Genomic DNA, 13,355 nt, shown 5'->3' with positions numbered 1-13,355 from the left:
CAAGTGGGCTAGTGCATGTTGTCACATGGGGTGGCCTGATATGGGGAGCAAGGGCCTGACCAGGGTGAGGTAGACATCCACATGGGGTGGCAGCAGATATAGGGAGTCAGAGCTCAAACAAGGAGTGAAGGGTATGCATACATCGGGACAGTTCTGTGCAGGAAGTTGGGGCCCAGACATGGTGAGGAGGGCTTAAAGTAGGAGTGCCCGAACCCAAGTGGGTCAGGAGGCTTCCACATGGGGCCTGGTAACATGGCGTGGTGACTGGGAGCTCAGGGGGAGTGGGAGATGCAGCCAGGTGAGGAGTCAGGGGACACACCTGCGGTGAAGAGTGCATTGCTGAGGGAGGTACAGTAGCAGGGATAGGGGCTGATTTCTTAGAGGGTTTAATGAAATAAGTAAGTATAGTGAAAATCATGGGAGTCAGGTTTCCCAGTCAAGAAATCGCATTACAAGCACAGAAAGGATATTGGATTTCATCTGGAGATAATCCTCACTGCACCAGACTGATGGGGAAAAGCACATGATAAAAATGTTATTTTAAAAAATAAGACAGGATTAGGGTGCCTGGCTGGCTCAGTTGGTTAAGCATCCAACTTCAGTTCAAGTCATGCTTTCACGGTTCATGAGTTCGAGCCCCACATCAGGCACTGTGCTGGCAGCTCAGAGCCTGGAGCCTGCTTTAGATTCTGTGTCTCCCTCTCTCTGTACCCCTCCCCTGCTCATGCTCTGTCTTTCTCTTAAAATAAATAAACATTAAAAAATTTTGGGGGGGCGGTGCCTAGGCGGCTCAGTTGGTTAAGTGCCTGACTTCGGCTCAAGTTATGATCTTACAGTTTAATGTTTAATAAACATTAAAAAAAAATTTTTTTTAATTTTTTTAAATAAGACAGGGGCACCTGGGTGGCTTAGTCAGTTAAGTGTCTGACTCTTTTTATTTTTTCATTTTTTTTAATGTTTATTTATTTTTGAGAGAGAGAGACAGAGCAGGAGCAGGGGAGGGGTAGAGAGAGAGGGAGTCACAGAATCTAAAGCAGGCTCCAGGCCTTGAGCTGTCAGCACAGAGCCTGACATGGGGCTTGAACTCATGAACCACAAGATCATGACCTGAGCTGAAGTCAGTCACTTAACCAACTGAGCCACCCAGGAGCCCCAGTGTCTGACTCTTAATTTCAGCTCAGGTCTTGATCCTCATGGTTTGTGAGATCAAGCACTGACCTTGCAGGGCCTGCTTGTGATTCTCTCCCTCTCTCTCTTTTCGTCTCCTGTGGGCTTTCTCTCTCTCTCTCTCTCTCTCTCTCTCTCTCTCAATAAACATTAAAAAAAAAATAAGATACAGGGGTGCCTGGTTGACTCAGTTGGTTAAGTGTCTGAATTTGGCTCAGGTCATGATCTCACCGTTCCTGAGTTCCAGATCCATGTCAAGCTCTATGCTGACAGCACAGAACCTGGAGCCTGTTTCAGATTCTGTGTCTCCCTCTCTCTCTCTGCCCCTCCCCTGCTTGTGCTCTGTCTCTCTCTCAAAAATAAATAAACATTTAAAAAAATAATAAAAAAAAGATACAGTGTAAAGAAATGTAGCAGTTTTATTTTCTGAGTGGTCCCATAATGGATGACTTATTTTTTTATTTGTTTTTATAGATCTTTTGCCATTGAGCATATATTATTTATGAAAGAAAAATTGTAAGGCTAGTAAGACAACTTATTTTTTGCATGCTGAGGAGTGTCTGTTCTTCAACCAAGAAGGCAGAAAATTCTGTTTTTTAAAAATTTCCATTCTCTTTTTGGCTTTATGATAAGCCCTAGGGAATAGCTAAGCTCCGCCAGTGAATTGTATGTCGCCAGTTCCCAGATGTGGAAGTTTCATTTAAAGATAACATTTCCAGAGACCAAACAAAAAAAGGGGGCGGTGTGATGAGGTTTTAAACTTTCTGTGTTATTAAGTAAGGAAAAAATTTTAACTTCCAACTACAGCTAAGATCATTTTGTAAAACTAAGAGCAATATATTACCAAGAAAAAATAAAGAAGGAAAAGGAGAGAGCCTCTTGAAATAAGAGAGTCCTATCAAACAAATGTGAAAGCTGAGGTGGCATATGCGCTTCTGAAATAATTCTCAAGAATACACAGGAACCCTCTGAACTCCATGCGAAGTGAGAACATTGTGAAGTTTGCATAATTTAGTTAGTTAGTTTTTAATTTGGGGGGAAAAGACAGTTGAAACAAATATTTTATCTAGGCTTTTAATTTTAACTGTCATGGATTTATATCAATTTGAAGATTACATTTCATTCATTGTTGATATCATTTAGCCTCATAATTTTATATAAAATAAAAAGCCTATATCTTTGAAATTAGTCAAAACATGCATCCTTGAAAGTAGCACATTACTCTGTGCATTACTCAAAGTAGAATTATTGAATTAGTATTGTTGTATACCTGACTTTAATGTGACATTGTATGTTAATTATACTTCAATAAAAACTTTTTTTTAAGCAGCACATTATTGTTCATAAAATTTGGTCACTGAGAATTATAGACCTTAAGATTTTTTTTAAATTTCTTTTTGTCTTTTTTTAAGTAGGCCCATGCCCAACGTGAAACTTGAACTCCCACCCCTGAGATCAAGGGTTGCATGCTCTACCAACTGAGCCAGTCAGGGACCCCCCCCCCATATCTTAAGGTTTAAAAAAAAGATGTTATTTAGTTCAACTCCTTGCCTTCAAGCAAGTAAGATTGCATTGACATTTTCAGATGAGGCAGTTAAGGACCAGAGTATAAGATTTACGTGGAGATTCTGAATTCTAGTTGTGACAGTCTGAACATCTTTTATTTGGAGTATTGTCACTCTTAATTTACAAATGACAGGAGAAAATCAAAATAAATTTCCAGATACCAGGTACAATCCCATGACCACTACCACTAAAAGGAAAAAAGAAAAGAAAAAAAAAGAAAAGAAAAGAAAAGGGAGGGGGGAGGGAAGGGAGGAAGGAAGGAAGGAAGAAGGAAAGAAAAGGAAAGAAAGAAGAAAGAAAGAAAAGAAAAAAGCCAATAAGTTGAAATCAATAGCCCAGATTTTCACCAGTGGTATTTAAGGTCTTATAGAATTATAAGATGCACAACTGTAATTGTACAAAGGACTGTAAAAGGAAAAATTTGTAGATGGCTTATTATTGACTGTCATTTTTATTACTTAGGGGGAAAGACTTAATTTCCCAATTCAAGTTGCTTTGCATTTATTATAACCTTAAAGTAGATAATGCATCTACTTTCAATTCAGAAAATTAAAACATTTTCATTTCATTCTTTTTATAACTGCCAAGCAAAACATTAGGAGTACTTCTAAAGAATTGTAAAGTTCATAGCAACACTGTAGCAGAAGGATAAATGTGGTAGAGGTCTTTAAAATCAAAATCAGTAATAGAAACAGTAACAGAAATAGAAATTGATGCTAGTGCAATGTTAATTCGGCATTTTTTCAAAACATAAATCTAACTTACTAAATCTTTTATATATATATATATATTATATATATATATAATATATATATATACATACTGTCAATTTATATATATTTATATATATAAATATATATAATATATATATATATTATATATACATACTGTTATACATATTATATATATATACATACTGTCAATTTGGTTTCCATACAACACCCAGTGCTCATCCCAACAGGTGCCCTCCTCAATGCCCATCACCCACTTTCCCCTCTCCCCCACCCCCCATCAACCCTCAATTTGTTCCCAGTATTTGAGAGTCTCTTATGGTTTGCCTCCTTCCCTCTCTGTAACTTTTTTCCCCCCTCCCCCTCCCCCCTGGTCTTCTGTTAAGTTTCTTAGGATCCACATAGGAGTGAAAACGTACAGTATCTGTCTTTCTCTGCCTGACTTATTTCACTTAGCATAATACTCTCCAGTTCCATCCATGTTGCTACAAATGGCCAGATTTCATTCTTTCTCATTGCCAAGTAGTAGTCCATTATATATGTAAACCACATCTTTTTTATTTATTCGTCGGTTGATGGACATTAACTTATTAAATCTTAGATGTATTTATTGGATTAAGGGATATTGAAGAAGCAGTATACTAAAAACTGAGTGCAATATCAGAATTGTAGATATTTGTACTTGGGTAGAGTGTTCTTTAATGAAAATATCCATGATCATATTTAGCGTAGAAGTTATCAAAAGGACACTGAAAAAAGTCATGATTCTGTTATGAAATATTTCAAACATACAAGAAGTAGAAAAAAAATGTAATGCAGTCCCATATTCCCATCACCCAGATTTCAACAGTTTTCAATATCTTGGCACATTAGCTTTATTATTTTTTTCCTTAAACTAAAAGTCCTTCACAACATGTCATTTCACCTTTATGTAGTTTGTGTCTCTAAAAAATTAACCATGATGACATTATCATATTGATCAAAATTAAAAATAAATCTTTTGTCACCATCATAAATAATAGTCCATAAATCAGATTTATCAGATTAATTCACAGATGTCTCTAGAGTTGACTTGTTCTAATCAAGACTTAAACAGTGTCCATTTATTACAAATGATTGTTAATCACTTTAGGTCCTTTTTTAAAAAAAAATTATTAACATCTTACTAGTATAGTACATTTGTCATGATTAATGAACCAAATTGATAACATTATTATTACCTAAAATCTATGCTTAGATTTTCTTAGTTTTTACCTAGTGTCCTTTTTCTGTTCTGGGATCCCATCCAGGATCTCACAGTACATTTAATTATCATGTCTCCTCACGCTCCTCTTGCCAGTGACAGTTTCTCAGAGTTTCCTTGTTTTTGATGACCTTGATATTTTTGAGGATTACCAGTTACTTTGTAGAGTCCCTCAACTCTCATGAGATTTTTTTCTCATGATTAGATAGACTTGGGTTATTGATTTTTGGGAGGAAGACCACAGAGGTAAAGTGTCATTCTCATCACATCACATCAAGGGTATATATTATCAACATGACTTACTACTGTCGATACTGCCCTTCATCCCCTACCTGAAGCAATGTCATCATGTTTCTCTACTGTAAAGTTACTCCCCCCCCCCACCCATTCTCCATAATATAAACTTTGGGAGGAAGTTTCTATGTGAGGCCAGTGCTGAAGGCATGGAGAATTATGCTCCATCTTTTTGATAATTCCATAAATTACTTGAAATTTTTGTGAATGGAAGATTTGTCTGTTCTTCCCCATTTATTTACTCAATTATTCATTATTCAGCAATTTACTTAGTGATTCAGACATTTATTTGCATCAGTGAGGATGTATAGATATTTATACTTCGGATTATAATCCCAAACTACTTTGTTTTGTTGCTCAAATTGTTCCAGCTTATCAGAGGGGCACTTTGGGTTGGCTCCTGTGTCTCTGATATACCCCGTCTTTTTTGTTTGTTTTCCTCCCACACCTGCTTACTTTCTGGTACTATAAGATGTTCCAGACTCATCATCTGTATTCCCTGCCCTAGCCTAGAACCAGACATTTCTCCAAGGAGCCCTGGTTCATTTTACTAGAGATTGGTATTAGAAACCAAGATCTGAGCTCTGTATGTGCTTGTTGCTACTAGAGTGTCACTGTTTCTTGGCCTTTTGAGCTAAAAGCAAGGGTATATATGTGTATATATACATATATCTATAGATATTTCTCTATATAACCAGATAGAACTTACAAGATTTATATATAGCATACTCATGAACTCATGAGTTTATACTGATGTTTCCAACTCTAACCCATTACTATATGGATCACTGTAGCCTTCTTTGTTCATAACTGCCCATTCCAACAGTGAGAAACTTGGCTCCCACCATCTGCTATCCATTTATTTAATTGTTCAATTTCAGTATGGATATATAATGGCTGTATTTGTTTCCTAGGGATGCTATAATAAATCACCATAAACTTGGTGGCTTAAAACCGCAGAAATTTATCTTCTTAGAAAGTTCTAGAGCCTAGAGTCCAAAATCAATAGGAAGAAATATGGAAGAAGAAAAAGAACAAAACAGTGTAGATCATAAGAGAGAGATGTAGAACATGGTCAAAGGTTTTATCAGAGTATAGTTGGAATCCCGGAAAAAGAGGAGAAGAAAACATAAGTAATAATTGAAGAAATAGTCTACAAGTGCATTACCAATCTGAAGTAAGACATCAACCCACAAATTCAGGAAGCTCAGCAACCTCAAGTAGGGCAAATTCAAAAAAGTACCTAAGCACACTATGATCAAGCTGAAAGCCAAAATGAAGAGAAAAATCTTAAAAGCAATCAGAGGGGGGAAAAAAAAGACAACAGAAATGATGAAATAACATAATATGTAATGACATTTTTTTAACATACAAAACCCCCTGCCAATGTAGAATTCTAATTGTAGCTGAGTTAACAGAGGCCAGGTTTATCCCTTTGCCTCAAACAAACAAAAAAATCTGACATTAGACAGCACGACTCATTGACTCATGAAAGAAGGGAAACAAGATGAGCCCTGCAGTTTTCCAGCTTACTGGCTGGAGAGAGTTTCCAGGCTGCAGTATAGGAAGGGGGAATCCAAGTGAAGGTTAGCAGTCTCCCTGAGTTGAGGAGATAGAAGTTGAAGTCTGGGGAGGCCACGGGGATTGAGTTTGCAGTATAAAGTACAGGAAGAGAGAGCTCCAGAGAGAGTTTTCCAGAGATCTGCAGTACTTCTCCAGTCTTCATCTGAGTATTGAACAGTGCATGATACATGTGAGGAAGCTACCTGAGCCTGGGAGTAGAACCCTTTGAAAGCATCAGAATAATCTTTACGCCAGTTGGACCAGTTTGTGTTCTTACCCACCGTAGTGGAAGTTCTTGTAATTTATGGGGTGTTGGGTAGAGTATTTAGAAGGGTTTTGCCTTATCAGTGAGGAAAATCAGTCCTAGATTCAAGGCTGCTCTGGTCCTTCAGTAAGTGAATGGGTAAATAAGTTGGTACATCCAAACAGTGGATTATTTTGAACACTGAAAAAAAGTAGGCTATCAAGCCATGAAAAGTCATGGAGGAATCTTAAGTACATATTACTAGTGAAAGAAACCAGTCTGAGAAGGCTACGTACTGTGTGTGACATTCTGGAAAAGGCAAAACTGGAGACAGTAAAAAGATCAGCGGTTCAAAGCGTGGGTCGGGGGGGAGAGGAGAGAAAGGATGAATAAGCAGAGCACAGAGGATTTTTAGGGCAGTGAAAGTACCTTGTGTGATACCGCAATGATGGGTACATGTCATACATTTGTCCAAACCTGTAGAATGTACAATACCAAAAGTGACCCTATGGTGAACTGCACTTTGGGTGATAATGCTGTCAGTATAGGTTCATCAGTTGTAACAAATGTACCACTCTGGTGGGGTGTGTTGATAATGATGGGAGCTATGCATGCATGTGGTCAGGGGTTATATGAATAGGAAATCTCTGTACCTTTGCTCACTTTCGTGAACGTAAAGCTGCTTTTAAAAAGATAGTTTAAGACAAAACAAAAACGCTGTCATTCTAGAATTCTGAACTTGATGAAAATATCCTTCAACAATGAAAGTGAAATGGAAACATCTTAAAAGAAAATGAGAGGATTCCTGTCCAGTAGACCTGCGCTATAAGAAATACTAAGGAAGTATTCAGGGTGTATATTTAGTATTCATCCCTTCAGGATGAAGGGAAATAATACCAGATGAAAATTCAGATCTTTACAAGGATCGAAGAGTACTAGACATGGTAAATTTGTAGGTTAAAATAACAACTTTTTTCTTACCTTAAATTATCTAAGAGATAATTGACTTGAAGTTTTTTAAATGTAGAGTTTATAACAGAATAAATAAGTGTAAAGGACGGGAATTGGGCAAATGGAAGTATCCTGTTGTAAGTTTCTTATATGTGCATTGGTGGACTAATAAGATTAAAATATGAATTGTAAACTCTAGAATAATCATTAAGAAAATTAAACAAGGGAAAACTAAAATATAACATAAAATAAAAAGTACAAAAATACATGTTTTTTTTCCAAGTTTTATTTAAATTACAGTTAACATACAGTGTAATCTTACTTTCAGGTGTAGAATTTAGTGATGTAGCACTTAGAACACCCAGTGCTCATCACAACAAGGGCCCTCCTAATCCCCATCACCTATTTAACCCATCCCCCTCCCCCTCCCCTCTGGTAGCCATCAGTTTGTTTTCTGTAGTTATGAATTTGTTTCTTGGGGTCGCCTGGGTGGCTCATTCCATTGAGTGACTGACTCTTGATTTCTGCTTAGGTCATGATCCCAGGGTTGTGGGATTGAGCCCAGCGTCTGGCTCTGTACTGAATGTGGAACCTGTTTAGGATTCTTTCTCCCTCTGCCCCTCTCCCCCATATGCGCTCGCGCGCTCTCTCTCTCTCTCTCTCTCTGTCTGTCTCAAATAAAAATTTTTTAAAAATTGGGGGACGGCACTTGGATGGCTCAGTTGATTGAGCATCTGACTTTGGCTCAGGTCATGATCTCACACGGTTCATGATTTCTAGCCCCGCGCTGGGCTGTCTGCTGTCAATGAAGAGCCCGCTTCAGATCCTCTGCCCCCCTCTCTCTCTGCACTTCCCCCACTCATGCTCTCTCTGTCAAAAAATAAATAAACATTAAAAAAATTTTTTTGTAAGAGTCTGTTTCTTGGTTTTCCTCCCCCCCCCAAAATGCATGTTCAACCAATAGAAGTCAAGAAAGAAAGAATGAAGTATTAATGAGACAAAAAAATAAGATGGTAAACAAATTCAACTGTATGAATGTTAATTAAATGTAAATGGATTAAACATTAATTAAAATGCAAAGTTTATATATCTGGATTTTTAAAAACCCCATACATTTAAAAAAATCTATACATCTGCAGATGAAATTAAGAAAACCGTTCCATTTATAATAGCATCAAAAGAGGAAAATACTTAGGAATCAATTGAACAAGGGAACTGCAGAAATTGTACTGGAGCCTGTTTCAGATTCTGTGTCTCCCTCTCTCTCTACCCCTCCCCCCACTCACTCTCTGTCTCTTTCTTCTTCAAAAATAAATAAACATTAAAAATTTTTTTAAATCTTAAAAAAAATATTGTCATTCATCAGATGACTATTGTTAGGGAGGCAACATTCTCTAAATTGATACATGGAGTTAATGTAAGCCCTATCAGATTCTGGCTGGCATTTTTGCTGAAATGAACAAACTAATCTTAAAATTCACATGGAAACGCAAGGGATTCCAAATAGCCAAAGCAATCTTGAAAGAGAAGAACAAAGTTGGAGGATTCACACTTGCTGATTTGAAAACTTTATACAATGGTATAGTAATCAAAATGGTGTGGTACAAGGATAAGGATAGACATACAGATCAATAGAATAGAACTGAGAGTCAGATATAAATCCTCATATTTACAGTAAGTTTTCAACAAAGGTACAAAGACCATCCAATGGGGAAAGACCAGTCTTTTCAACAGATGGCATTTAGGACAGCTGGATAGCCACATGGTCACACCATATGTTTGATAAGATTTAAAGATTTATAAGATTCTTTTGATGGTGGGGACACAAAGGCAAAACTGTTCTTTAGAGCTCCAAATGACAACACTGCCATGTAGGCCACATGGGATTGCACCTGGGACAGAGTAACAGCAAGCTGCAGTTGTAGGGGGCAGCTTAATGAAGCAAATGTGTTGGGGTTAGCTTTCATAGGCTCCTTTCAGCCTGGTTAATTTGAATAATTCTGTGGGCTCTGGGGTATATGGACTGTACCTGGTTGTTTGGTACTGTCTCTGGAGCAATTAAAGTGGCCACATAATGGCCCTAGAGTGTGAGAGCCTAATAAGGGAGATGGTTGAGAGGTGGCCTTTTATCAGTTGCTCAAGAACTGACCAGCCTCTAGCCAGGGACTCAGAACTGGGTCAAGACAGCATTTCAAAAACGCTTAAAGCTATATTACACCATATATACAACTTAACTCCAAATGGGTCAAAGACCTAAATGTAAAAGCTAAAAAAGGTCTTAGAAAAAAAAAAATAGGCATAAGTTTTCATGACCTTAGCTCGGCAATGGTTTCTTAGATATAACACCAAAAACATAACCAATAACATTGGCTTCATCAAAATTAAAACGTTTTGTGTAAATACAATTCACAGAATGGGAGAGAATATTTGCAAATCACATATCTGATAAGGGAGTTATATCCAGACTTATATTCAAAGAACTTACGACTTGTCTTTATCCTTAATCTTTTGTCTGTTTGATGGATATATCAGATACTGAGAGCTATGGATGTTTGTTTACTTTTTATTTTTCAAGGTAGTATCATTAGGTACACACAGAGTTGATATCGTTTTGTCATCTTGGTGGATTGTTCATTTTATTTATAAGTTTTATCTGTAGTGTATTTCACTTTAAGTTTTGTTCTAGCTGATACTAATATTGTATCAACTTTCTTTTGGTTAATATTTGCCTGGTATATCTTTTTTCCATCCTTTTACTCATCTTTTATGGTTTTGTGTAGGTAAGTCTCTTCTAGGGAGCGTATAATTGCAGTTTTTTATTGTTGGGTGCATATATCTCTTTCAGTAAACATATTTTTTAAATTTATATTCATTCTGACAATCTCATAATTAATTTAATCTGTTTTCCATATTGGAACTTATTTTCTACTGTATCATATAGTATTTTCTTTTTACCATTTTTGGTTTTTGTTATTTTTTTCCTTCTGCCTTTCTTTGGATTGACTAGCTTTTTTTCTTTTTTACATTCCTTCTGCTATTTTATGTACAAATTTTTTAATGTTTATTTATTTAATGTTTATTTTAATGTTTATTTATTTAAATTTTTTTAATGTTTATTTATTTGACAGAGAGACTGAGCATGAGTGGGAGAGGAGCAGAGACAGAGGGAGACACAGAATCCAAAGCAGGTTCCAGGCTCTGAGCTGTCAGCACAGAGCCGGACATGGGGCTTGAACTCATGGACTGTGAGATCATGGCCTGAGCCGAAGTCAGTTGCTTAACCAACTGAGCCACCTAAGCACCCCTTCTCTTTTTTGATTTAGCTCAGTTTTGGTAGAATATGTCAATCTGTTCTCTTAATTTTGTTTTAATGTTTCTTAAATATCTCAACCAGTTCCTGCCATGTGCTTCTATCTTCAAATGTCAATGGAATCTTGCCCATAAACTCAATCACCAAGCTCTCTTGTGTTCTATTGGCAATTTAGCATCTAACCATTGAAAAGGGTCTAGGTTTCCCTTCTAGCCTAAATGTTTATTAGTAGGGGAATGATTAGGTAACCTTTTTATTTTTATAAAGTAGTTTTTTTTTTTAAGTTTATTTATTCCCATTGGGGCGCCTGGGTGGCTCAGTTGGTTAAGCATTTGACTTCAGCTCAGGTCATGATCTCACAGTTCGTTAGTTCAAGTCCTGCATCAGGCTTTCTGCTGTCAGTGCAGAGCTTGCTTCAGATCCTGCCTGTCTGTCTGTCTGTCTCTCTCTCTCTCTCTCTCTCTCTGCCTCTGCTCACTCTGTCTCTCAAAATAAATAAATAAACTTTAAAAGTTTTTAAAAAAATCTATGTTTTGAAAGAGACAGAGTGTGAGTGGGGGAGCGGTGGAAAGAGAGGATCCCAAGCAGGCTCCACACTCTCAGCCCAGAGCCAGATGCGGGGCTCAAACTCACAAACGGTGAGATCATGACCTGAGCTGAAATCAAGAGTTGGACACTTAACCAACTGAGCCAGTCTAAGGAGGATGACTTTCCAAAATAGAGGAGAATCATTCTTTCATGAAGTATATAGAAACACATTTGCTCCTTTTTTAGCCTGCCAGTATATATGAAGAAAATAGAAATGATTGAGAAGAGAGTTATACAACTATAAATGTTTGGATTTTTCAGAATGGGGAAAAACATTTTGGTGGCAATTTAATAGTCATTTTCATATGTATGAAGTTTTATTTTTATTTATTTAATGTTTATTTTTAAGAGAGAGAGAGAGAGTGTGCAGGAGAGGGGCAGAGAGAGAGAGGGAGACACAGAACCTGAAGTGGGCTCCAGGCTCTGAGCTGTTAGCACAAAGCCAGATGTGGAGCTAGAACCCATAAGCCGTGAGATCATGACCTGGGCTGAAGTCAGACATTTAACCGACTGAGCCACCCAGGCACCCCGTGTATACCAAGTTTTAATCTCAAAAGTCATAACCTGGTGGTTTTTCAGGTGGGAGGTTTGGGGATCCAGGGAAGCACTCCTACCTTTTGAGTACCTACCACAATCTGTGTCATAAACTCTTATCTGTAACCATTTTAATCTCTTGCCCATTTATATGGTAGGCCTCTTCTCTCTATTAAATTAAGAAACCAGGGCTCTTAAGAAAAAACAATATGTGCAGTATCACCAAGAGTACTTCTAGAAGAAAATATTGTAAATTATACATTTTTTAGGTTACAAGGAGAAATGGTTAATAATGGTGAAAATTCTTAAGCATTGTGGTTGCTCACCTATGGAAATCTAGCAACTTCTTTTACTTTTCTGGAAGCATTAAGCTGAAATTTTTTGAAAGTTTAAGGATGATTCTGCCTAAAGCTACTGGAGGAGATATTTTCTTCTTCAAAGTTTTGAGATACTTAAGATGCTATAATTTGGTATTTTTGTGATCTCAAATGTGTTCTTATTTATTTCCTTTTCTCAAGGTGGATGATATAAATGCATCTGTGATGGATTTGAAAGAGAAGAAGATTCGTATTCTAAGTGAAGATCCCAAAATAGGAGCACATGGAAAACCAGTGATTTTTCTCCATCCTAAAGACTGTGGTGGTGTTCTTGTGGAATTGGAGCAAGCTTGATTTATATTTGCAAGAAACTTAAAAAATTCCCATCAACATATACTGAAAAACCCCATCAAATTATACTCCAGCATTGAATTCTTCACTCCTTCTATCAATGAAAAGTTCAAAATTAAAAGCCAAATTAAAGAGATTTTTTTAAATTATATATACACATAATATATATTTGACATATTTGTTAATTTGGGGTTTTTCTGATTTGGAGGAATCCTTGGTTATTAAATACTTAGGGAATATTATTAAAATCATATTCATAGAAATAAATTTTTCCTGTCCAAAATGGGGTAACTGATTACAATATGTTACTGTGTGATGGTGTGTGTGTGTGCACGCGTGTGTGCGTGCATGCACATGCACGTGTGTGTGAGGTGGGATGGAGTTATGAAATGATGCCTGACAGTTGCATAGCTACATATTTGGGACAAAGTGCTTTCTGAGGATGTTATGGAGAGTTTTTTTAATTTAATTTAATTTTTTAAAATTTGTTTAATGA

General features: G+C 36.9%; 1 protein-coding gene across 1 annotated transcript in view; it reads left to right on the top strand.

The window, feature by feature from the left end:
- MCEE (methylmalonyl-CoA epimerase) overlaps positions 1-13,010 on the top strand; it is a 28,704-nt gene extending 15,694 nt beyond the window's left edge. Inside the window, exon 3 of the mRNA XM_042941222.1 lies at positions 12,710-13,010. Within this exon, the coding sequence (XP_042797156.1) occupies positions 12,710-12,862 (153 nt within the window). The 3' untranslated portion in view covers positions 12,863-13,010. The remainder of the gene's footprint in view (positions 1-12,709) is intronic.
- The last annotated feature ends 345 nt before the right edge of the window (positions 13,011-13,355 follow it).

The sequence above is a fragment of the Panthera leo genome, chromosome B3 (genome assembly GCF_018350215.1).
Source record: "Panthera leo isolate Ple1 chromosome B3, P.leo_Ple1_pat1.1, whole genome shotgun sequence".
Lineage (NCBI taxonomy): Eukaryota > Metazoa > Chordata > Mammalia > Carnivora > Felidae > Panthera > Panthera leo.
This window is presented reverse-complemented; position numbering and strand designations above follow the sequence as displayed.